The following is a 25,784-nucleotide window of genomic DNA, read 5'->3' as shown; positions in this document are numbered from 1 at the left end:
GTTAGTGCCTATCAAAAACATATGTTGCCGATCTAACGCACTGGATAATAATACAGCGGGAAAAAGAAGCGGCCGTCGCGCAGCTCAATCGATCAGGGGGTGAAAAATCGCGCGCCGTCTTGCTTCACGTCGCTGACGGCCCCGAGTACGTCATCAGGTGCGCCATTTGTCATTATCTCGAGCGGATAGTCGATTAATAAAAGTCCCCCTGTCCCCCCGCCACCCCCCCTTTTCCCGCTCCGACGAACGGCCACACGTTTTTTGTTTATTGTTTCCGCGCGTTTCGACTGTCACCCGAAATGGGGAAAAAAATGAGAGAGAAAAAATGCCATCGAGTTGGCCGTGATATTGACGCGAGGCGCTTTTTGAAAACGAATCGAGTTTTAAAAGGATTTTTATCGTGTTCGCAATTGTTATTAATTCAAGAAATGGCCAATTTTTACAGAGCCAGACGTATGCAGAATTCTTGAAAGCAATAGTGACAAGAGGTTATAACTCTAACCTATAAACTATTGTGGCTGCATAATTAACTCTAGCTTTATATAGTCAATTCAAAGTTTTTTACTAACGCGTCATAGATATTCGTGACGCCAAGACATTGCAATGTTGCCGCATCAACTCTGAGTTTTACTTGTTTGGCTTTGGCATACAACAAAATTCTAATCTAAATAACGTAATAAAACGAAAATACTGTTTTCAAATATAATTTATTTTAACACTAGCGACCCGCCCCGGCTTCGCACGGGTGCAATGCTTATACTAAATTAAATACACTACAGAAAAAATATGAACGTTGTATATAAAAATATAGCGGCCCGCTCCGACTTTGCACGGGCATAAAAATATATGCCTATGTCACTCAATGAAAACATGATTAAAATCGATCCAGTATTTTTGGTTCATTCATTACTGCCCTTGGCCTGCACGCATTAAATTTGGAGTAAAACAATTCCTCTTCCCCTATACTTACTATGAAGATTTCCTGCTATCTTTGGAATATCTAAATTCATACAATTTTTATTACATTACACATTTTTAAACGCAAATTTTAAATTTGTAATATCTCCGAAAATATTTGTTTAATTTACATGCTGTAAGGAACCATATTGATCTATATTAATTGCACACTGTATTTAAGGTACTTAATTCGATAAGGATTAATGCCGTATTGCTTAAAATAGCTTCGTAAATAAACCATTTTCTCACGTAAAAAGTAAACAATAAAAATGGTTAATGTGGATTATCCCTAAAAGATATACCATCGAGGACTTTTTTGTAGACCTTTTTATGGTGTACAATACTGTAGTACATTAATTTGATCTAACTCGTAGGGTTAGGCAGCTAATTGCTAATTGCTAAATAAGCCTAAAAAATAGGTTAATTTACGACATCACGTTAGAAACCTCTAAAATTAGCAATGTTGCCTTAGTATATTATGCATGTGTTATACATATAAACCTTCCTCTTGAATCACTCTATCTATTGAAAAAAACCGCATCAAAATCCGTTGCGTAGTTTTAAAGATTTAAGCGCACATAGGGATATAGGGACAGAAAAGGCGACTTTGTTTTATACTATGTAGTGATTTTGCCATTATAGTACATCTAATACATATATTATCGAAGGACTTTAAACTACAATTAAGGACTCAGGTATAATAGTTTGTAGGTTAGATTTGTTTCGTTTACACTGAACTCTTTTCCACACCACCCATGAAGTAGAGTTTCTAGGCGCGTTTTTTATGTAGTGGTGCCCAATTGGAGACCTAATCCACCTAATTGACAATTGTATATCTGAGAAACGTATTTTACTTTCATTCGAGAGCACATTTACCATTTTACGTTTAATTCTTGTTTCCTTTGATGGTGTGTTTACATACCAAGTCATCTTGGTATCACTATATTTTTATTTCTACTGCTACTATCTGTGTACACCGTTCTTCATAAAATTAATCACTGAAATCTGTCTAATGCATTTACCAAATCCACAAAACATTTAATATTCATTCACTCCTCATACTTTCTAACCTAATGTTCATATTTAATTTTGAACAATTACAAGCATATCTGTGCGCACAAATCTTTCACGTCCTATAATACTATTTTCTACAATTATATTCAATTAATTATGTGCATACCTTTAGTTGTTTCCACTCTCATTACTGTGTCTCAGGTATTTCCAGCATTGCACAGCATTATCACATATCCTGAAAGTTTCCTTCAGTCACTTTCACTTTCTGACTCACTGTCCAATTCAGTCACTAAACTATTAATTTCTAATCTGTCTAAAAAATGTTCACGATTCCACCATTCATCAATTACTGTCTTATCAAGTTCATCCAAACCAAAGCTGTTATGGTTGACAATGCTTCCTTCCACATATCTAAACAGTTTTTGATGGAATATCCTTCCCGACCAGCAATATATCTGCAATTAATAAATTTTTTTGTAACATCTTTATTAGATACGCTTAGTACAATCTTAATTATTATTATTACAATTAATTTATTACTACTTTTCCTATGTGCTTGGATTAATTAACAGGCAAGACGAGTGCGAGAAAATACATCAGTATGTATTCCTCAATTATAAAATTATAATTATTTATTAATTTTAACTTATAGCTATAGTTTACACTAATAATACACACTAAATGTTCACACAAGTTCGTATGGTTTTGTTCGTTTCAATCTCCTAACATCCTGCGCGCTGTCCGACAGTTGTATTGCTTCCACATTAGTATGATTTAGTAATCTTATTTCGTGTTTCAAGGCCAAATCCTGCACAACTTCGCAAATCCATTTGATTTCCAGGTCATCGTGCAGTTATTCGTTGGTTACATAGCGATAGGCATTGGTAATCAATCGAAGAACCTTGTTTTGACAGCGTTGTATGACTAACTGATTTGACTTTTTAGTGCAACCTCATATTTGCACCCCATAGGTCCAAATTGGTTTTATAATTGTATTATAGATCAATCTCTTTGATTTTAGATCAAGTTGGGAGTATCTTCCGACTAACCAGTATAGTTGTTTTACTTTGGTTCTAATGTATTTTGCTTTTTGTCTAACGTGGTGCTTCCAATTTAATCTACCGTCAAGATGTATTCCAAGGTATTTTGCTGATTCTGCTTGAGGAATCGGGCATCCATTGAGTGATATAATTAAGTTTTTATTATTTCGCCGCAATGCAAAATTAACGTGGACAGATTTGGAGCTATTAAGTTGAATTTTCAAATCTTTTGTCCATTTGTAGATTTTGTTGACTGCCACTTGCACTTTTTCTATTGCCCTAGGCAGAGATGTATCTTTTGCCATAATAACTGTGTCATCAGCAAAGGTTCCAAGAAGTGTTTCTTTTGTTGTTGGAATGTCAGCAGTGTAGAGCAGATACAGGAGAGGTCCTAAGACGCTACCTTGTGGAACTCCAGCCGAGATATTTTTATATGTCGAGAAGGCCATTTCGTACGATACTCTAAATTTTCTTCCGAATAAATATGACTCCAGCAATTGACAATAGTTACGCGGTAACAGTTTGCTCATCAATTAATAATTAATAAAAATAATACCAACAAAACCTAATCTAGCATTGGATTGTAACTTTTACCTTTTCCAGCAACTTTTTTTTATCTTTACACTTTTTTTGTTGCTGTCTTGCCAAGAATGCCACACTGAACCATTTTGTAATATTCAAGTTCATTCATCAAGATACACAAATTCAAATAGTATATGTTCCTTCTTTAAATTTAATTATTTTTAAGGTAATGTCTGGAAGTTCCATCAAACCTCTCCGAGTGTTATCTTTACACTATTTAAACCTTATGCCCTGTGAGAGTGTACGAAAGGATATCTTTTGCATAGTGTTATTGAACCGTTTCAAGGACGAAATCGCCAAAAAAACGGCCGCATTTGAAGAAAGAGAAAGTGCTGCTTCACCAAGACAATGCACAGTGTCAAAAATCCATGAATTGGGCTTCGAATTACTTCCTCAACCACCGTATTCTCCAGATCTGGCCACCAGCGACTATTTTCTGTTCTCAGATCTGAAAAGAATGCTCGCTGGGAAGAAATGTTTGTCGAATGAATAGGTGATCGCCGAAACTGAGGCCTATTTTGAATCAAGCGATAAATCGTACTACAAAAATGGTATCGAAAAGTCAGAAGGTCGCTATAATCAGTGTATCGCCCTTGAAGATAATTGTGTTAAATAAAAAAAAACTAATTTTGCGAAAAAAATGTGTTTTACTATAGTAGGCCGGGGACTTTAATGAATTGATCTGTTATATTTTATGATGTTGCCGTATTAAGTTTGGATAGTAAGAATTAAGTAAGAATTTAGAATGTTTTCCGATATATAACCTATAAATATTATAACTAATGTTTTCAAGAATTTTGCGAGCATTCGGCAACATGGCCCGCCTGTAATAACCGATTCGGTTATATGTTCTGACACTTCAAGCCATTTAATTCATACAAGCTTAAAATTAATTTATTTTTATGAACCATATTTAAAGAAATATTTGTCAGTTTTGACGTTTGATTGTGAGCAAAAAGTAAAATCTAAATCTATATAGATAGTTAAACATCACCCAAACCAACCCCCCCCCTAAAAAAATTTCCCGACTGTACTTTACATCAGAGCCGATTACAACGCGAAACATATATACAACCGACAAAACATTACGTACAATTTCAATTTCCAACGTTCGCTGTTTCAAATCAACTCTAGAACTCGTACAACTGCAATAAACATAGAGTTTTCCATTATCCCAAATCGTCTGGCGCATTTCCCGGCAATAAACCCCCCGCCCCCCGGCCGCCGTTCCTCTCGCGCCCTCCGTCTCGCTCTAACAACCCTTCAACCTCCACCCACCCGGTCGCATTAAACAATCAACTCAGTCGCAATCTCGCTAAACTACTATTAAATTAGATTTTAATCGCGAATGCGCCGATTTAAACGAGCGTTTAAGAGGCCCTCACTCCCCACCCACGGCAGCCGTTCAATCGTCGTACCCCCACCGCCGCCTCCTTGGTCGGGGCGGAGCCAAGATTACGTAAGGAAGAAGCGCGGCCAATGGAGAAGCGGGCCTTGGGTATTCCGGCGTCGGGCGTAAAAAGTCCGGCAAAACGAATACTCCGGCAATTTAATATCGGGCAGTTTTCGCTCGGTATAGATGGCGGCACCGCAGAACGAGCGGGACGTTACGCAACGTCATTGAAACAAAGAAACCGTTGTACGAGAAGCAGCGAAGCCGAGTTAAGTAATTTGTATTGGAGTAATAGAGGGTTGACCGGGAAATATAGGACTTGTGTCAGTTTTGACGTTTAGGTTAGGTTATCTGAAAAATAATTTCGTTATTAGACATTAGTTCTGTCAGTTTTGACATTTGATTGTATGAAATTTGAATTGCATTAACTATAGGATCATTTTAAATAGAAACAATTTAGTTTTGATTAGCTAAAAACATTTGATATAAACTTGACGATAGAATAAATGTATTTGTTAACGGTGCTGTCAGTTTTGACATTTGATCGTGCCATATTTGAAATGGATTAACTAGAGGAAAATTTCTTAGTTTCTAGTTTTGAATTTTTGTTTAAATGTCATATTTATTTTTAAAAACATAAAAAACATGCAAATATAACTTTTTTAAATAAATAGAACAATTTACTTTTATTTGTTAGCTAATAAAGTGTTGACACTTGATGTGAAATTGATGATAGGATTGTGGATAGAATAAATTAAATTTCTGATAGTTCTGTAATTTTTTGACATTTAACTTTATCCTATTTGAATTTGGCATATTTAATTTTAAAAATATATCCAAATATAATTTGAAAAATTAGGTACAAACTATTTAGTTCTATATTTCAACTTAAAAAATGCTAACAATTGATGTAAATGTAATGACAGAATTTTGACAGTTCTGTCATTAGTTGACTTTTGACTTTATCGTATTTGGATTTGATTGACCGGATTGATTATTGACAAGATAATATCATTTTTGATGTAGTAACAATTTAAAAAATAAAAATGACAATTTTAAAATTTTGAAAGTTGGCATATTTAATTTTAAAAATATATCCAAATATAATTTGAAAAATTAGGTACAAACTATTTAGTTCTATATTTTAACTTAAGAAAAGTTAACAATTGATGTAAACGTAATGACAGAATTTTGACAGTTCTGTCATTAGTTGACTTTTGACTTTATCGTATTTGGATTTGATTGACCGGATTGATTATTGACAGGGTAATGTCATTTTTGATGGAGTAACAATTTAAAAAATAAAAATGACGGTTTTAAATTTTTGAAAGATGGCATATTTAATTTTAAAAATATATCCAAGTATAATTTGATAAATTAGGTACAAACTATTTAGTTCTATATTTTAACTTAAAAAATGCTAACAATTGATGTAAATGTAATGACAGAATTTTGACAGTTCTGTCAGTTGACTTTTGACTTTATCGTATTCGGATTTGATTGACCGGATTGATTATTGGCAGGGTTATATCGTTTTTCATGTAGTAATATAATTTAAAATTTAAATTAATAGTTGTTAACAGACTGTCATTTTTTGGTATTTAATCATATCAATCAATCATAAATTTGGATTGAAATGATTAGAGGATAATTTCGATCTGCTTGTAGAAACATAATTTAAACAAATAATTATGATAGTTTTTAAATTTTGAAAAATGTCATATATAAATTATGTCATATTAAAAATATATGCAAATATAATTAAAAAAATTAAATACAAACAAATTAATTGTATTTGTTAGCCAATAAAATCTTGACATTTGATGTAAATGTGATGATAACATAAAGTCCTCTTTTTCTAAATATCATTCACACATACGTTATGTTGATGAAAAATCAACTTTATTTTTTTGTTTGCTATATTTAGAATAAAATTGCTAGTTGTTTCATTTACTATCGTTCAAGTGTTTGGAATAATCCGACAATTTTGACACTCACATCTGCCACATTTAGATTAAATCGACTTATCATTCATATTTTATATTCTAGGTAAAAATATGGTTCCAAAACCGACGAATGAAATGGCGGAATTCGAAGGAGCGGGAACTACTAGCGGCGGGGGGTAGCCGGGAACAGACCCTACCCAACAAAAACAATCCGCATCCCGATCTCAGCGACGCCGACGGGGATCGCCCGAAATTGGACCTCACCGACGTCCAGGTAACGCACAACTTAATCCGACTCAAACGTCCATATACTTAAGGGCTGTGTTATTTCGACAGGATATCTCGCCGGCCAGTTCCCCGACCGACCGCCAGATGTCCGTACAGGACACGACAAGTTCAGGCGAAGCACATCCGTCACTTTATTCGGCCGCTCACTACGACCCGATGGATTATGACAGTTCGAATGACAGCGACGAGGAAATAAACGTCACGTGATTTAATACCAGCCCAAAACAATAATAATATACAAAATTGTGTCAATAGAGCATAACCTAGAGTGGTAACTTACTTAGAAGGCGAGAAAGGTTTGTGTCTATCTCACCAACAGTTGCCCTGGTGTCATTTTATATACGACGTACGTCCTATTGTAAAAAGTCTGATAACAGCGCCACTAGTAGAAGGCGTCGCGAAACAATTTATCAAAATCTCTCATAAAGTTACCACCTCTAGACATTTCTCTATATTTATATCTTCACACAGATCGATGATATTTTTTAACCTGCTCCTTTCCTGTAAATAACTAGCTTCGACTCAACCCAGATGTTCACGTCATGTTTCGGTCTGTAAATAAAAGCACGCGTACTTCGTGTAAATATAGATGTCATTTTGAATGGCATCGTTGACATGCCAAGTGTATTTTCGGTCACATATGTCAAAAAAAAAGTACTTTCTTTTATTTACTTTATCGAATACTTTTCTGTAAATATATATTGAAATAGTTACCCTGTAAACTGGATTAATGATTTTAACTTTATTAAATTAAGTTATCCGAACTGTTACAGCAGATATTTTGTACATATTAGTTATTTAACTTTTAATATATCATAAACATGTGTATAAACTAAAGAAAAAAAATATGAAATAAAAATTTTACTTGAAATCACTTGTCTTATTTAAAACAAAGCCTTTTAACTGTGACCCAAAATCTAGAATCTAAGATATCTTACAAACTAGTTCAACTCTTTTGCCCAAAAGTACACTAAACTATGAAATTATTAACTATTACCAGCGCCATCTGTACATCGTAACACACAATATAATTATACAAATTATGTTTCTATAATATTTTATTTCTATATAATTTCCTTCGCCATTTCGTCAACACTAGTATTATCTAAACAATTTTCAATATACTAATATTTCTGTTATAGCAAATAAAAAATATATAATGCAATTTAAACAACTTAAAATGCCGGTAGTATTACAACTCCAACAATCACTATATTAATATTAATAGTCTGAATATTATAAAAGTTCATCCACAATTTTATCGATAATGCTCTATTCAATATATTTAGCGAGTGGTATAGACGTGATTATGAAATCGCGAGCGAACTTCAAAGCCAACTGGATAAACAATGCAGTTGAAAAGCTAATTAATATCTTAGCTTTGTTCTAGCAGCCCATTTATCGGAGAGTGCAGTTTCTTGCAGCGTTAATTATTCAGTCCTTGATACCACACCATCTAATGCAAATATATCCTTTTCCTTTGTACACAAGGCAAATATGTTTATTCCAAGATTCAATTAAAATAAATATCGTATTTATCAGTTAGTTATAGAGTTATTTAATCTTACGTTAGCTGTTTTATGTTAATGTTAATGTTTATACGGTTTATAAAATCAATTAAAGATTATTTACAAACAATTAAAAATAATTAAGAACACAGAATCAGTACATACTACAGTACTCGGTACATTTTTACTTATATCATACTGAGTGGTGATAAGATACCGTTATAATAAAATATCGTAAAATAAAACTGAAGTTTTCTTCTATCGATCCATTATATATTAAATCATACAACTACTGTTAAAGAAATATTTAAATATATATTGGTATAAAACGCCAGATATTATGACTCACAAATATATGCATTTAAGTTAGATTGACTAGGAGATATTTTTTGCCTAGAATAATGTTATTAATAAGAAAAAAAATTAAATACTACTTATTTTTTTAAACTACATTAAAAAAATATTTGACATTTATCAATTTTGAGACATTACAAATTTATGTTGTCTATACAGCCTCTCGCATATCGAAATATATATCAAATAATATCAGCCTCTTTTGACATTTGGTGTCAATGTTAATACAAAATGTTTTTGTATCAAAACATAAGAAAATATGTTGTCAATTTTGACATTAGATGTCAATATATCTTAAATTATGTTAATTATTTCTACCCAAAACGTTTTTGTAATTAATAAAATTACAATATTAACAATTCGTGTCAACACTGTTTAGTACTTATAAAGATTAAACAAATTTGACACATGATATCAATTACGTACAAAATAAGTGACGTTGCGGTTTGAAAAATGGCATATCTGACACTTAATATCAATCACAAATAGGTTATGGTGCTAACATGTAGTATTTAGAATTGTATTGGATATTTTTTTTTGATAAATGTCAAATTGTACACAACGGTCGATAGATGTCAAATTTGACATGCAATTTGGTAAATATCATATTTGACATAATATTTGATAAATGTCAAATTTGACACATTTGATAAGTATCAAATTTGACAGATTGGTAAATGTCAAATTTGACATAACTATAATAAATATCAAATTTAACACATTTGATAAATCTCAAATTTAACACGACGTTTGATAGATGTCAAACTTGACATAACGTTTAATAAATGTCAAATTTGACACATTTTATAAGTATCAAATTTGACAGAATATTTGATAAATGTCAAATTTGACATAACATATAATGAATATCAAATTTGACACATTTGATAAATGTCAAATTTGACACAATGTTTGATAAATGTTCAAATTTTACAGGATTTTTGATAAATGTCAAATTTGACACGGCGTTTGAGATATCACATTTGACATAACATTTAATAAATGCCAAATTTGACACATTTATTAAATGTTTGATAAATATTCAAATTTTACAGGATTTTTGATAAAGGTGAAATTTGACGCAGCATCAAAAAAACTACTGAAGTAATTATAACAGTGGAACGATTGTTAGGGTTTCTCTATTGTTTTTCTTTGAATCAAATATCAGCTGAAGCAAAATTCTTCTATTTTAATACTAACGCATTTGACCGTATAACGAATCTCTAACAATTCAAATCGCGTACGTCTTTCTCCTGCGTATAAGTAAGCCAACAAGGAACATTATCGGATGCCAGTCCCATCGCGTCTGTCATCAAAAACCTAGTGAATTGTACCACCGTGTCAAGGACGGTAAACCATCACGCAACAGACCTAAGAATGTCCGCAACAGGTCACTTTTATAGGTGGTACTCCATGAAATCGAAAGTGCGCCCGTCTTAGTTGCAACGGCACTTAGCTAGTGGACGCGTTAAGATCTTTCGTTGCAATTAATATTTTACATACCTCGGCGAACTAACACTACAACCAAACATTATTAGTTTCTTCTTTAAATGAAAGTGGTTAAAGCATCGTTAAAATAGAAAGTCGGACAATATTGAAGAAAATGAAAGTCGCCGTTGGTATTTTATGTATTTTTATGTGTATTTGTGGTAAGTATATATCAGTTTCATATATTTACAGCCTTGAATATTCCATTAAATTATATCATTCGTTTTCAGTCTAGTTCATTTGTGTAGAAATCTTTTATAATAAGAAGAATATCATAAAAAATGTAATACTGCATTATTTTTTTTAGAAACAATTATATATTAATGCATTTTAATAGAAAAAGTACCGGGAGCTGACCAACAGAACCCAAAATATCTATTGTTTTAACTGATTGCAAAAAATCATCAAAATTAACAGCATGAAACAAATCCATCTCTATTCCATGTGTCTATCTTTTATTAAAAAATCACAAAAAAATTTAAATGAACTGATAAAAAACGGACACTGTCGACAAACAAAATGACAAATGACATTCAAATGATCGAATTCCGGCAGTTTTTTTAATAGAATGCATTATTATTCAATCAAGTGTGCCTTGCGGTGCAAATATGACTATCAAATTTAACAAATAACAAACATTTGGATTAGATTAACTAGAAAATATTTTTATACACTAGCACAGTCAAGTCAAAGAACAACAAATCTGTCAGTTTAAGACTTGCGATACGAATGCGATATAAATACCATTTTCTTAATAATAAACCCATATCAATCAGTCATTACTCAAATATAATTCACCCAAATTGCATATAGAACCACTGACATGAACTACTAAATTATGCACTATTTAACATAAAATTTGTTTTTCATGGCGAACTTGATAATTCTATTCCCGATACTTATAGTTTAACTCATAATACATTTTTTGTACATTGACTGTACTTAAAATATGTAGCACTAATAAATACTTATAGCAATATTCTTACTTCAAAAAGTGTTTATACTTAATATTTTTCTACTCCAGATTCAAAGTCCTTTATCGTGCCAGATGAACTGCCATCAATTTTATCTGTCATTTATTCGAATATTCCAACTTTAAAAAAAGGTGCGTATACAAAATTTATTAAGGACAGTTTTATTAATTTATATTATTTAGGAACGGATTCGAGAATAGGATGGGGCTTTCGTTTGGGTAACAGGGCCGATTTTCAGGTGATGGTAGAACTGGGACCGCAACTCAACACTCAACCGTTGGGAAACCAAGGTGGTGGTGACAACGCGAACAAACGAAATACCATAAATAATTTGGCCAATACACTGTACGCCAAAAGGCAACAGGAAAAGAAAGAAAAACAACAAGTTGTTGAAGTTCAGGTTTGAAAATGAATATTTTAAAGCATGTAATCCAATTTTTGTTTTCATTTTAGAACACTCCTAAGTCGGAAGGTCAGAAATGGTTACAAGCTTGGAGTAAAAAAACTACCACCGTCGATAACGAATCTAGAGAGCTTCCTAAACCCAAACCTGGTATAGCCATAGGAGAAATTGATGCTAAATCGGTAAATTCTCATAACCGCTCACCGAAAACTAAAACTGACATAATAAATCTTTAGGTTATTCCCGAAGATATCGACGATACAAACGTCGTTAACACGCAAACCCTGCTACCCGATAACCTTGATGTTGAAACAAACAAAACAAATGACATTAGGCATTATTAAGTGATGTAACGGTGGTGTAAAACTCCTGTCAAACATTAATCATTTCTAGTCATATTTAATTGGTTATGTAAAACAATTGATGGGATCATTCAAATATTAACATATTTATTCGAAATATTTTAATAAAAAGTTTAAAATTATATACATAACTATATAAAATTATACTTTAGTAATGAGTACCTAATAAATATTAATCAGAAACTAGTATATATTAATATGCAAATAAAAACAAACCTAATGAAAGAAAACAAAAGGTATTTTAGATTAGCTAAATAGCTAAACAAATGACGTCCTATTCGACATTAGAGATATTGGTCAAAATAGTTAAAATTGTATAAAATATATGTGTATATATAAAATATATACGAAGGTTGCACTGCTAAAATACAAACACTGTTGCTCGACCACTTGTTTAAACGTTTAATCAATGGATCCAGTCATCTGCGAAACAAGCCAAAAACAGGCAAATAATTTCGAGTTGTTTTTTACAGGTTACATAAAATAAGGGGTTATTGAAACGCCGATATATGTATTCAAAATATTTTATTAAAAAATCGTATAAAATCGTATATATAATTACGCGAGTTTATTAAATTAAATCAATCAAAAATACTGATTGTTAATTTAATAATGAATGTCTAATAAATATAAATCGCAGACTACTTCGTTTTATATATATATAAGTAGAAACAAACCTGTCAAAAGAAAACAACGAAAGTTTTCGCTAAAAGATTGTGAAGTGCGGGTATATAAATATAATTATTTAAGTAATTACGAAATATAGCTCATAAAAAATCAATTTCAGTTCATATATCTAGGTTGTGATCTTTTTTGTAGTGAACTTTTCTTCCATAATTATCAATGAACCTTTTTTGACAGTAATCGCATTTGTACGGTTTTTCTCCGGTGTGAGTGCATATGTGTCTTTGCAGCTTATTACTGAAGGCGAATACCTTAGGACACATGGGACACAGGAACCTTTTCTCTGACTTGGGCGGTTTCCAGTTACCCTCTCCGTGAACCACCTTGAGATGACGCCTTAAACCCTCCCTGTTCTTGTAGTCTTTGGTGCACCATTTACATTCGAAATTTCTCTGATTAGTGTGAGTGTTCAGGTGAAGTTTCAGTTCGGCCTTGTTGATAAACCGCTTACCGCACACGTGACAATCGAACTCCTTGACACCCGAGTGTCTCTTGAGGTGTTTAACGAGATTACCTCGGATCGGAAACTTTTTATCGCACAAATTGCATAAAAACTCCCACTTTGAAGGATCCAGATGCATCTGCAACCGGTGAGTCCTCAAATTACTGTGAGTTTTGAAGGAACGCTCGCATTCCAGGCATTGGTACGCCCTATCTGCATTGTGTGTCTTGTTATGATGATTCAGATCTGCCGACGAGAAAAAACTCTTGCCACAGGTCGCACACACGTACGGTTTCTCGTTCGTATGTTTTCTCTTGTGTATCAGGAGACTATATTCATTCAGGTAACGGGCATCGCACTCTTCGCAAGCAAAAGGTTTCTCTACCGTGTGCTTCATACGAATATGAACAATCCAATCATGCCTTGTGGGAAAAATTTCTGGACAAAGTGTACACTGACGCGATATCTTCTTTGGTATTTTTGGTTTTGTAGGTTTATTATCGATTTCGGGCTGAAATAATCATAAATTGACGATTACTTACCTACATATAAATATATAAAATAACTCTATACCTCTGAATACGAACTACAATTATCCACATAATCATCCAAACTGGCTTTTGGATCATCAATGTCACTATCAACAAGCTCACCGTCTTGATTCTCCTTGTTTTGTTCGAATTTGATGAATTCCGTATTACTTTCAACTTCAGTCTTCAAATCACTATGACCAATAATAATTATAACTCATTTACTACATTTTTTTGCATCTAGATACCTCTTCTTCCCTTCTAATGAACATTCATTGGTTACTAGATCCTCTTTTTCTTTCTTGATTACATTCGAATGTGACTTCGTTATGTGTTGATTTAAATACTTTTTCTGTCGAAAAGATTTGTTACAGTAATCGCAAACATATTTTAAGTCACGGATATCGTTCAAATCACAATTGCCAGTATCGTTTTCAATCTGTTGCAGGTTCTGTTTCCTAAATAATTCATTTTCGATGCACGTTTGAACAAACGCGTATGCCGAATCCAACTGACTGATACAAGAACTGCATAGCTGATAACTTTCTATCCATGTCTGAAAATCTAAATATATAATAACTTTTAACAGAAAATTTCCAAATTAACACGTTACCTCCTTAGGTACACAACAGGACAATTTATCCATGTATTTCACATTCTGGCCATCAGCATTATTCAAACTCGTCAGTAATTCTGCTTTTTGTATGCAAATACAACAAACATTTTCGAACTTATCCATTTTATACATTACATTTTATGTTTTTAATTTTCGTATATTTTAGTTGGCTGTGGTTAACCTCCCTAATCTGTCAACATATACATCAAAGAAAAAATTGTACATTATCGTATTTCAAAAAATTTGCGTGAATATTCAGTTTGTTTTGTATTTAAACAAAAATATATCTCGATTTATATTTTTTTTTGGATTTTTTATCATCTTATTGTTTATTTATTATTTTATTAACGTTATGTCGTCTCTCGAAATAGTAATTCGATTGTTTCATATTTGATATATTGCAAATCCTGATATTCAATATAAATTATATCATGACTGTTTAATTTACTGGAACAAAATCATATATTTTTCAATTAACATGATTTTTAGTTTGTTTACTACATCAAAATAGATAATGACATTTGACACTTTCCTTTTGTTTCTTGTGTTTTTGATGTTTAACATCTGTCAGACAATATCTTTGTCTTATTTACTTTTCATCATAGATACCATTGTCTAACCAAGAACAACGAAATCCAATTAAAAAAAGATTGCTATGGCAAAATTCCAATATTCTGTGCTAAAAAGGAGTTGATTGTTCCTAATATTTGCACGGTGTGAAGCGAAAGCAATGTCTTTGTCTGAAAGCATGAGCCCCTCGAAAGATTCAGGTACTTCCGGAAGTAGTAGTATGGCTGGAAGTAATCCAAATCTTCCCAGAGATTTCAGCAGGTTGTATAAAAATGAATGTTTAAAATATAACTTTACAATACTTCTAATTAGGCTTTCGTTATTTTCAACCGGTTCAGCCACATCTTCGCAAGATGAACATTTTAGTTGTGTGGGACATGCTGAGCACAGCTTGTCCTGCATGAAAAATTACTTGCATGCTGGGAAATTGTGTGATGTTGTGTTGATAGCGGGGCAGAATGGACGAAAAGTCTCTGCTCATAAGTATAAGGCTTCTGTGTTGAAATTGGTGATATGGCTAAATATTCTTTTGTAGATTGGTACTTTCAGCAGCAAGTGAATATTTCTCGACGATGTTCACGAGTAGTTTCAGTAGTGATGATCAAAAGGAAGTAACTTTAGTTGATATAAATGGTGATGTCTTACAGGCTATTGTTAATTATTGTTACACAGGAACAATCGAAATTAGGTGTGTATTTCGCACACTATGCAAACAATGTATATATAAATAGTTTGTTGTTTTTAGAGAGGATAATGTAGAAACACTTCTAGCAACCGCATCTCTAATGCTTTTACATGAGGTGGTGGAAGCTTGTTCCAGGTTCTTAGTGCATCAATTACATCCCAGTAATTGTTTAGGTATTTCTATATTCGCCGAGTATCAGTCATGCCCCAGTCTGTTAAGTGAGTCCAATTCCTACACCAATCAACATTTTATGCAGGTAATTTCAGAGATGGAGATTCTAACCTAATCACTTGATGGATAGTCCTATTTATCTTTTATAAAGCATATTTGAGTTTGGAATGTTGCCAGATTGTATGAATTGCATTTACATATGGGGAATAATTAAGTATAAAGTGTTTAAATTATGTATAAAGTTGACGTATAATTATGACAATAAGTTTTTCTTCTGTCTTTGTCAATTATTATTTGATTTAGTGTTTAGGTTGTTATTTTTATAATATTTAAATTAATAAGATTTTCATTCAGATCATCCCGTACATCGATATTTTTCATTAAAAGTATCAAAATCTATTTTCTTGCCACTTGTGATATCATTAAGTAAGCTGTTTTCATTTAGGTGATCCAAAATCAAGAGTTTCTGCAACTGAGCGTCGATCAGATGGCAAAGCTGCTGGCCAGCGATGACTTGAACGTTCACAGTGAGGAACAGGTCTTCAACGCTCTGATGAGTTGGATACAACACGACCCGGCGAAAAGGAAGAAACACATCGGCAAATTACTCGCCCTGATCAAACTACCGTTTTTGAGCCCGGCCTTCTTGTCGGATCAGGTGGAACCCGCTATCGGAAGCGATCCCTTCTGTCAAAAATTGATCATGAACGCTATGAAATACCATTTGCTGCCGGAGAGGAGGATCCAGATGGCTAACCAGACGACCAGGCCAAGGAAAGGTACCATAGGCAGGTTGATGATCGTGGGTAAGTTTTACAAGATTTTATTTTATGTCTCTGAGCGATTTGGTAATCATTGATGGAATGTCGCAGGAGGCATTGACGATAACAAAGGAGCGACGACAATCGAAAGTTATGACCCGAGACTAGATAAATGGACAGTAGCCCATCACATGGGCGGAAGACGATTGCAGTTTGGTATAGCCTTGATGGATGACAAGCTTTTAGTTGTGGGAGGTATGTGAAATGAATATCATTACATACGCAGTGTGAAACACTCTAGCAAATCTTTTAAATATCTTAAATTCAATTTTGCTATGTTGCCGATTCTTGTCGAATTTTTGATAAATACACGATTTTTATACGTAATTCATAATTTTTTAAATTAAAAACATAGAAATGAGTAAATGTACTTTTATAAAAATCATAACCCTTATATATCGACAAATTATGTATAAGTATTAAGTCAAAAAATAAATAAAATCCAATATGTTGTGCTAAATGGCAACGTAGCCCTGTGCGAAAATTACCGATGTGATCCGAATATAAATGACAACTAATTGTAAATATTTGACTTTTCAAATTTAACCTCAAATATTTCTGATTATAATATAATTAAAATTTTCAAAATATGTCTGATTACCATTTAATAAACAACAATAGAAGTAATACATGGGATAAATGAAAACTTTTTTTCTTCAATATGGTTGCGTTTGTGTACTCATTTCTATCAAATTGAACAAGTTTGTATGTGTATGTGAGCTAGTTGTGCATCAATTTGTAAGTTCTAGAACAAAATTGTATAGTCCTTCCAATAAAACACGTCATAAACATTTATAAAGTCGCATTGTTGCCGCATCAAATTTAAGTTTCGGTTAGTTTTGACTCTTTCATAACAAAATATTAATGTAAATAAAATAAAGAAAGAAAAATTATAGTACATCTAATGCGTATATTATCTATTCTTGTTTGAAGTATACACTTTGGCAAGTATACACTTTAACGGCTTCCTCGGTCTCAATCAGAGTAATAATAAAAAACGATTTGAAATGTATCAAAACAAGCGAAGTGCCAAAACAACGTTCGCCGATTTATAACCTGTAATTATTATCACTAATGTTTTGAAGAATTTTGCAGCCGTTTGACAAGAAGGCGAATTTGGAGGCTGATTAAGTTATAGGTTTGAACTTATCAGAAAGCATTGTATCTCTTTTTAACTAGAATAAAATGAGAAGGAAGGTATTGTTTGATTTTATGACGAATTTACAATTTGTGACATGAGTTCACTGTTATTTTGAATAGCCTATATAGTTGTAAACCAAAAATCCAATTTAATTCGGAAATACTGCAATATTTTATTGGATCGACTATATATATATATATATATATATATATATATATATATATATATATATATATATATATATTGCTGAGTGTGGTCAGTTTTTATAATTTGTATGTATCTATGGAGAATATAGTTTACATCCATAGAATAATAGGGACTCTGGTGAAAAGTTTGGCGACGTCCAATATCTAGATAGGTGTTATAATCGTCCATTCAGGTAATTTATTGCATTTCACATTTCATTACTGGCTTTAATTTAATAGGATCTATTAGAGTTTTTGTAGAGCAGTCACATTTACCCTCAAAAGGTACGTGTATAAATTTGACAGCTGTCGAATCATTAGTTGGTGAATTATAGCATTTTGAGTGAAGCAACTTTTGTTATTGTGAAAAAAATGGATAAAAAGGAATTTCGCATGTTGATAAAATACACTGTCCCAGGAAAATCAACCATCAAGGATAAGTTTAAACGTGGTGAAATGAGCACCGAAGACGGTGAACGCACTGGATGCCCAAAAGTGGTTGTTACCGACGAAAACATTTAAAAAATCCACAAAATTATTTTGAATGGCCATAAATTGACATCATACATTCATCATATCATTCACGAATATTTAGGTATGAGAGAGCTCCGTGCAAAGTGTGTGCCGCGTGAGCTCACTTTTGACCAAAAACAACGACGAGTTGATGATCCGGAGCAGTGTTTGAAGATCAAGCATAATAACCCGAGTTTTTGCGTCGATATGTGTCAATGAATGAAACATGGAACACTTCACTCCCGAAGTCCAATCGATAGTCATCCGAGTGGACTGCACACGATGAACCCGCTCCAAAGCGTGGGAAAACGTAACAGTCGGTTGGCAAGGTTATGCCGTCTGTATTTAGGGATGCGCATGGAATAATTTTCATTGACTCCATTTTTTCATGAAATTTTTTTATATAGGGAGCGGAACGCACGATAGGAATAAAATTAACCAATCAAAAACCATTGTGGCTCTCAGTGTAGCGACTCAAAAACGTAATATTCAAAGTGGTGACATTGGGATATTGGACGTCGCGAAACATTTTTCCAAAATTACCTACAAAGTTAAATATCTATTTTCTCTGTGTTTACATCGGTACAGATTAACTTTTCAATACTTTGACATAATATAAATAGTATATTATGAATATATTTTTAGGAAGGGATGGTCTAAAGATACTGAACACCATGGAGTGCCTGAACCTAGAGACCGGCACATGGACGCAGTTATCGGCGATGAACACGCACCGACACGGCCTGGGGGTGGCCATCCTCGGCGGCACCCTGTACGCCGTGGGCGGCCACGACGGCTGGAGCTACTTGAGCACCGTGGAACGGTGGGACCCAGCGACCCGCACCTGGCAATACATAGCGCCCATGCACAACCAACGCTGTTCCGCCGGGGTCACCGTCTTGAAGGGAAAACTGTACGCGGTGGGTGGCAGGGACGGTTCCAACTGCCTGCGGACCGTCGAGTGCTATGATCCGCACACCAACAAGTGGACGTTGACGGCCCCGTTGCCCCGCCGCAAGGGCTGCGTCGGCGTGGCCACGGCGAACGGTCATCTATACGTTTTTGGGGGCCAGGACGCTCCGGCCAACAACCCGACCGCGTCCCGTTTCGATTGCGTCGAGCGCTATGACCCTGTCAGCGATACCTGGACCACGGTAAGCACCATGTCCGGTAAGAGAGACGCGGTGGCCTGTGCCCCCTTCGGGGACAAACTCTACGCCGTCGGTGGTTACGACGGAACCGTTTATTTGAAGAACGTGGAAGCCTACGACCCTATCACCAACGAGTGGTCGCATCTAGCGCAGTTAAAGACCGGACGAGCTGGTGCTTGTGCCGTCGCAGTAGGCGCTCGACTGCTCGAACGAAGCGAGTGATCCAATCCGGAAAACCATCCTTCCAGTTTGCCAAATTTCAATTTTGTGGATAAGTTCTATAACAAGACTGACCTTACAGCATTTATTTTTTATTAAGACTGAGGCTTAAAAAAATATATTACTTTTTATAGTTAAGATAATCGATACAATTTCACTTTTTTACATAAAATTCGAATCAGTTGTTTCCCAATAAATATATAATATAAGTAGGCTTAGCATACACATTATTATTTTGTCTACCTTTATACAGGTATAGTCATTTTTTTATCAATTATAGTTTAATCTAGTTAGCCTTGGCAAAGTCGAGGATATAGCTAAAATAGCACACCTCTGTTCGTCTATTGACGTTTTATACTTCATCATAATGTTTAAGTTAAATTTTAGGCTATTCTAAGATTTGTGTACTCGTAAGATAGCTAAAACCTTCCGGAAAATTTTAGAGGAGTTTTAGATGTCCGTACTTTGAGTTGCGAAATTTCCTGTGATAAAGCATTTCTGAAATACAATTTGATCGGTGCATTTTTCGACTTAGATTCTATGGTAATGTTCTTCGATATTTGAACGCATTGTGATATTTTTTGTTTAAATTGTGTCTTGTATTTATAAGCATTTTAGAATAAAACCGATTTAACTATTACTGGTTTATTTACTTTATCTGACGCAAACGTTCCTCTATTTTTTTTTAGTGAAGAACATATTGTTATCCGTCAAATGATTTTAATGCGCTTGAATTTGCAGTTTAACAATGAAACTACTTAAAGGATATAAAATAGTTTTAAATAATATTATAAGATTTCGAAAATCTTGATATTAAAACTGAGTAGCATAAGTATTACTACATCCGATATCAAGTTTATAGTAATTTCTGGTTCAATCTAGTACTAATATTTTTTATATACTATATAATATGTATTTCTTTTAGTAATTAAACACTACTCTGCATTTTTAGAACAAATAAGGTATGACGTTCATATAAATGAAAATCCGAATTGCATAAAGTTTGTGTAACCACATAATAGACATAACCTCACTATTTCGTAATTTCATAATAAAAATGTTATCTCGTATAAGTTTTTCAAAAACGCCTTTAGGGTTTTTTAAACTTACGAAAACCATTACCGTTAAATGTTTATCGACCTCTGAAATATTAGTACCTTTGAAATTGTCGTTTGCTGCTTACGAGACGCCTTCGGAAACTAATAAGGAGTACCCTTTTGTGATATTGCACGGACTTTTTGGTTCCAAACAGAATTGGACGAGTTTAAGTAAAGCTTTTCATCAGAAGACTAGCCCACAGAGAAAAGTAATAGGTATGCCTTAACTACTACATTTTTAATCTTAAAATTATAACATCTTTTCGTAGCAATTGACTTGAGAAATCATGGGGACAGCCCGCACAACAAAGATCACACTTACGGTCATTTAGCAGCTGATTTAAGGCAATTTTTACAGGACCATGATCTACAAAAGATAGCTCTGATGGGTCATTCCATGGGTGGACGGTGTGCAATGTTATTCGCATTAAAATACGTTAGTCATTTCATCAATTTAAACTGAATAACTCTCGATTGATTATTTTAGCCAGAACTTGTTGAAAGACTTATTGTTGTAGATATTTCACCCGCGGCTACCAGTCCCAATCTGAACGAATTACCTAAATTATTTGATATTTTGAGCAAGTAAATAATAATACTTCGTAATTAACACTAATTCTAGTGTATTGTTTTAGTATTAAACTGCCTTCAAATGTTCCTCTAAGCCAAGCTAGAGCTGTAGTTGATCAACAGTTGGCCGAGTATATTGCAGATAAATCCCTAAGGGCTTTTCTGTTAACCAATTTAATAGAGACCGATAATCAGAAGTAAGGTACATCAGGATACTTACGTATATGTATGGTAATGATGTGTTTATAGGTACAAATGGAGAATCAACATTCCATCACTTACAAGTAACTTTCAAAGTATCGCCCGCTTTCCAAATGTTGGTGACTTGAAGTACCTGGGTGATACTTTATTTATTGGTGGTGAAAAATCTGATTTTATTGCGTAAGTATGTCTTTTTCTTTATGGAATAATAGACTAATTAATTAAGAGTTTTAAACATATTTTTTTCTATTTCTATATATTTATTTCTATAAAATGCTCCGGATATTAGCTTATAATTTGTCAAGGGACATGTACGGTTGCTGAGTATGGAAGAGTAAAACTTCGTAATCAACAACATATTTTTGGATAGGTACCTACTTGAGTTTATAGTTGCAGGATGAGCACTGAGACAACTTGTCATAGATTTTTTATCAGCAATATGGAAAATTTTATGAGAAACATCCAAGAATGTATATTTTCTTAAAAAAATTAAAAAATTCAGATGATACAGACAATGTTTGTCGTTTAAAGAATCATTAAAGCATTTAAAGTTTGGATTTTTCGACTAACTATCAGGAAAAAGGTTCCAGGGCTGAGAAAATTGAAGTTACCAGTGCTAACAGAATTTTGCATACATTTCTTTAACGTCACCATTTACTGTAGAAGTTTCTAAACAAATATGAGAAATCCAAATAATATAAAGAGAAAATGTCAATTATTCAGGAGAATCATTCATAGATTTTTGGGCTTGAAAGACCAGAACATCTGGACTAAACGAGCTATGATGGCAGGAAGTGTAGAAGGTTCCGAACCAAGAGGAGATGCTCGTAATTCATAGGATATCATCACAGATCTTTGATTTTAAAAGATGGGGAAGTAAGTTGCAGAGCTGAAAACATTTTATACGAATTTATTTGATTAGCGTTTAGGATCCAACATCTATAGTGAGCAAATCAAAATCAGATCGTGAAAGAAACAGCAAATTATTGAATATGGAACATCGAAATAGATTCGAAGGACGTTTAGCATGGAAAATCAACATATTTAGTGCCAACGCCAATCATCGACCGAAGAAGAAGACCTGAAAATGGATGTTTTCGATGAAACAACACATTTGTCACCGATTTGGCATTGATAGATTAGAAACAAATTATTCCCGTTTAAGTAAAGATGTTTCTAACGAAAAATTCACGTGTTTTCGTCCCGAGATCGATCCATGACCGATACAAGAGCACCCTTACCAAAAGCAGTAAAATAAAACCGGTGATAAACCTGGCGTACGTCTCGTATCAGACCACGGAGAGCGAGAACGAAACATCGAAAGACTCGCAACACACGCCACTCATTATGATCCACGGGATATTCGGTTCGAAAGGGAACTACCACTCCCTGTGCAAGAGGTAATTATTAAACAACAAAACGGACGGCAGTACCGTGGGAGTTAAGACGTGTTTTGAAGGTTCCACGAGAGCACCCGACCGAAGAAGTTGGTGTTCGCGGTCGACCTGAGGAATCACGGCGATTCTACCCACCTGCCGCGCAACAGTTACGACGATCTGGTGCTGGACATCGTCAACTTCATATACACGATGCGCCTGGAGAAGGTCGCCGTCATCGGACACGATATGGGCGGAAGGGTGGGCATGCTGGTCGCCCTCAAATACGTACTGATCCGTACTTGTGGTGTTTGGTACGTGAAAAAGTAATCCACGTTGTTAATTTTTATATATCAGGACCGGGCACGTCAAAAACTGATGAAGTATTTGGGAAATATCGATATTAATATTTTCGGTATAAATAACAGCACTAAAAATATATAGGGCAGCCAATACATGTCATCGAAACCTTTAACAAATTTTAACTAGAATAAAATGACAAGGAAAATATTGTCTGATTTTAAAACGAACTTACACATTGCGATAGACAATAAATTCGGCATACTGATAAAGTGAGTTCACTGTTCAAAGCATCTATTATATAGTCTATTCAAAGTTTATTTGTATATCTAGCATCTAAAAAGTACAGTTAATTATACAGCCACATACAACATTTTATAGGTCTGACAACCGGACGACTTTGACAGGCTGGTTCGGTTACGTGTTCGAATTTAACTATAATAAAATGAAAAGGAATATATTGTCTGATTCTAAAACGAATTTACAAATTGCGACTGGCAATACATTAAACATTTTAATAACGTATGTTCACAGCAACTTTGGATACACTATATGTATTGAACAAGCAATATCGATTATTTTTTCAACCTTTAAAGATACAGACTTTTATCTCCAATAATTACGTTAATTATGAATGTAATAGTAATGGCAATTGTTAAAAAATGGAATAATTTTATTTGTAATTGTCAGAAGCAACAATAAACATCAAAACAATTTTTTTAAATTACCTGAAGTAACTTCAATAAAATATAATTGAAATAGAAACGTGGATTGCTTTTTCGAGTACCTAACATTAACGAGGCTACAAAATAATGAACCAAACCCTTACAGCCGGATCTAGTGGATAAACTCATAGTGACCGATGTCTCCCCCATATCGACCAGTAATAATTTCAAAGCAATCCCTGATGTCCTTCGCGCCCTAAAACATCTCTACTTACCCAAGAACTTACCTCCTATCCAAGCCAAGGCCCTCGTCACCAATCATCTCGTCCGAGTGATGAAGGAAAAGGGACTGATGACGTTCGTGTTAACCAATCTGGTGCAGAGCACCGATGGCAGGTACATCAGCGACCACATCCGTCATCACATCACCTAGCAAGTTAATTTTCGCTTTCCAGCTATACGTGGAGATTTAATCTACGAGCCCTCTTGGAGAATTTCGACGGACTTGCGTCATTCCCCCATTTACATAACGTCAATTTCCAAAAACCTGTCTTATTCATCGGGGGTGGCAAGTCCGATTATATCCAGTAAATTGTGTCGCGAATGTGACGATATAAACAGTGATTTTTCGTTCTTTATTTCAGGAAGAGTGACTACCCCAAGATACTGAAGCTTTTCCCCAAAGCTCAGCTAAAATACATAGAAGGCGCTGGACATTGGGTTCACTCGGAGAAACCGAACGAGTTCCTGAAGCTGACGTTAGATTTTCTTAATCGGGCATCGTCAGCCTGATTATTTGTTGTTGGTTTTCGTGTTGAACATAATTGTTTTCTTGTATAGAGGTATTGTATTATTTGGAATATACAGTTTATAGTTGGAAAAGCATTTTGAACTTTATTATAATGGGCATGAGGGTTAATTATAAACAATAACAAAATAAAGAAGACATTTTTATTTATATTGAAAAAACCACTTGAATTTGGGTTACAAAAGCAATTATATTTATTGTATGGTAATAACAATTAGAGGATATTAGCCAGTAAATGTAAACCAAGGGTCAAATTTGATGCGGAAACATGACGACATCATACATTTTAATGGCGTGCATTAGCTGTTTTATTGAATAAACTATAGTAGAAATAAGAATATAGTCTGGTCAAAGTTATTTTGTACATACTTTTTTTAAATTTGTGACATCAAAACGTTGCAATGTTGCCGTATCAACTCTGCGTTTTAGTTCAGTTTGGCTTTGACATACAACAAAATTCTAATCTAAATAAAATAATTGAACAAAAATGTTATCAAATATAATTTATTTTAACATTATAGAACATTTAAACACTACAGTTAATTATACAGCCACAATGGTTTAGAGTTATATAGGTTAGAGTTATATAGGTTAGAGTTATAACTTCTTATAACTATTGCTTTCAAGAATTTTGCATACGTCTGACAACCGCAGGACTTTGCCAGGCTCATTCGTTTACGTGTTCGAACAAATCAGACAGTGACAATTGTGTCTCTTTTTAACTAGAATA

At 33.9% G+C, this 25,784-nt stretch overlaps 5 protein-coding genes across 8 annotated transcripts in view; 4 read left to right on the top strand and 1 right to left on the bottom strand.

The window, feature by feature from the left end:
* The window catches only part of Dbx (homeobox protein Dbx), a 31,232-nt gene extending 23,672 nt beyond the window's left edge, over nucleotides 1-7,560 (top strand). The window contains exons 5-6 of the mRNA XM_076397780.1: nucleotides 7,036-7,206; nucleotides 7,269-7,560. Of these exons, the coding sequence (XP_076253895.1) occupies nucleotides 7,036-7,206; nucleotides 7,269-7,427 (330 nt within the window). The 3' untranslated portion in view covers nucleotides 7,428-7,560. The remainder of the gene's footprint in view (nucleotides 1-7,035; nucleotides 7,207-7,268) is intronic.
* Nucleotides 7,561-10,546: 2,986 nt separating this feature from the next.
* snsl (snustorr snarlik) lies at nucleotides 10,547-12,495 on the top strand. 2 transcript variants are annotated; one of them, XM_076397760.1, is made up of 5 exons: nucleotides 10,547-10,731; nucleotides 11,595-11,675; nucleotides 11,727-11,938; nucleotides 11,998-12,129; nucleotides 12,184-12,495. In XM_076397760.1, exons 1-5 carry the CDS (start codon nucleotides 10,686-10,688, stop codon nucleotides 12,289-12,291), a joined length of 579 nt encoding a protein of 192 aa, XP_076253875.1. In that variant the 5' UTR covers nucleotides 10,547-10,685; the 3' UTR covers nucleotides 12,292-12,495. The 2 variants fall into 2 exon arrangements, with proteins under 2 accessions (XP_076253875.1, XP_076253873.1); XM_076397758.1 differs by having other exon boundaries at nucleotides 11,727-11,944.
* A 327-nt stretch (nucleotides 12,496-12,822) lies between these two features.
* Nucleotides 12,823-14,817, bottom strand: LOC143192389 (uncharacterized). The gene is made up of 4 exons (XM_076397738.1): nucleotides 14,579-14,817; nucleotides 14,214-14,521; nucleotides 14,009-14,159; nucleotides 12,823-13,946 (listed from the first exon to the last, which is right to left on the bottom strand). The coding sequence occupies exons 1-4, from the start codon at nucleotides 14,711-14,713 to the stop codon at nucleotides 13,098-13,100; spliced, it is 1,443 nt and encodes a 480-aa protein (XP_076253853.1). The 5' UTR covers nucleotides 14,714-14,817; the 3' UTR covers nucleotides 12,823-13,097.
* Nucleotides 14,818-15,114: 297 nt separating this feature from the next.
* Nucleotides 15,115-20,677, top strand: LOC143192380 (kelch-like protein 5). The gene is made up of 7 exons (XM_076397709.1): nucleotides 15,115-15,412; nucleotides 15,464-15,634; nucleotides 15,687-15,839; nucleotides 15,897-16,092; nucleotides 16,453-16,813; nucleotides 16,880-17,023; nucleotides 19,313-20,677. The coding sequence occupies exons 1-7, from the start codon at nucleotides 15,312-15,314 to the stop codon at nucleotides 20,038-20,040; spliced, it is 1,854 nt and encodes a 617-aa protein (XP_076253824.1). The 5' UTR covers nucleotides 15,115-15,311; the 3' UTR covers nucleotides 20,041-20,677.
* Nucleotides 20,678-20,989: 312 nt separating this feature from the next.
* Nucleotides 20,990-25,128, top strand: LOC143192397 (sn-1-specific diacylglycerol lipase ABHD11). 3 transcript variants are annotated; one of them, XM_076397749.1, is made up of 6 exons: nucleotides 20,990-21,350; nucleotides 21,404-21,570; nucleotides 21,622-21,719; nucleotides 21,770-21,901; nucleotides 21,954-22,085; nucleotides 24,891-25,128. In XM_076397749.1, exons 1-6 carry the CDS (start codon nucleotides 21,095-21,097, stop codon nucleotides 25,036-25,038), a joined length of 933 nt encoding a protein of 310 aa, XP_076253864.1. In that variant the 5' UTR covers nucleotides 20,990-21,094; the 3' UTR covers nucleotides 25,039-25,128. The 3 variants fall into 3 exon arrangements, with proteins under 3 accessions (XP_076253864.1, XP_076253863.1, XP_076253862.1); XM_076397748.1 differs by lacking the exons at nucleotides 20,990-21,350; nucleotides 21,404-21,570; nucleotides 21,622-21,719; nucleotides 21,770-21,901; nucleotides 21,954-22,085 and adding exons at nucleotides 22,931-23,305; nucleotides 23,365-23,569; nucleotides 24,413-24,642; nucleotides 24,702-24,833; XM_076397747.1 differs by lacking the exons at nucleotides 20,990-21,350; nucleotides 21,404-21,570; nucleotides 21,622-21,719; nucleotides 21,770-21,901; nucleotides 21,954-22,085 and adding exons at nucleotides 22,931-23,305; nucleotides 23,352-23,595; nucleotides 24,413-24,642; nucleotides 24,702-24,833.
* Nucleotides 25,129-25,784: the final 656 nt, after the last annotated feature.

Source organism: Rhynchophorus ferrugineus, unplaced genomic scaffold (genome assembly GCF_030347505.1).
Source record: "Rhynchophorus ferrugineus isolate W39M unplaced genomic scaffold, kcgeb_rfMv2 rfM3, whole genome shotgun sequence".
NCBI classification, from domain to species: Eukaryota; Metazoa; Arthropoda; class Insecta; order Coleoptera; family Curculionidae; genus Rhynchophorus; species Rhynchophorus ferrugineus.
Note: the sequence above shows the minus strand (reverse complement) of the source record. Positions and strands in the feature narration are given on the sequence as shown.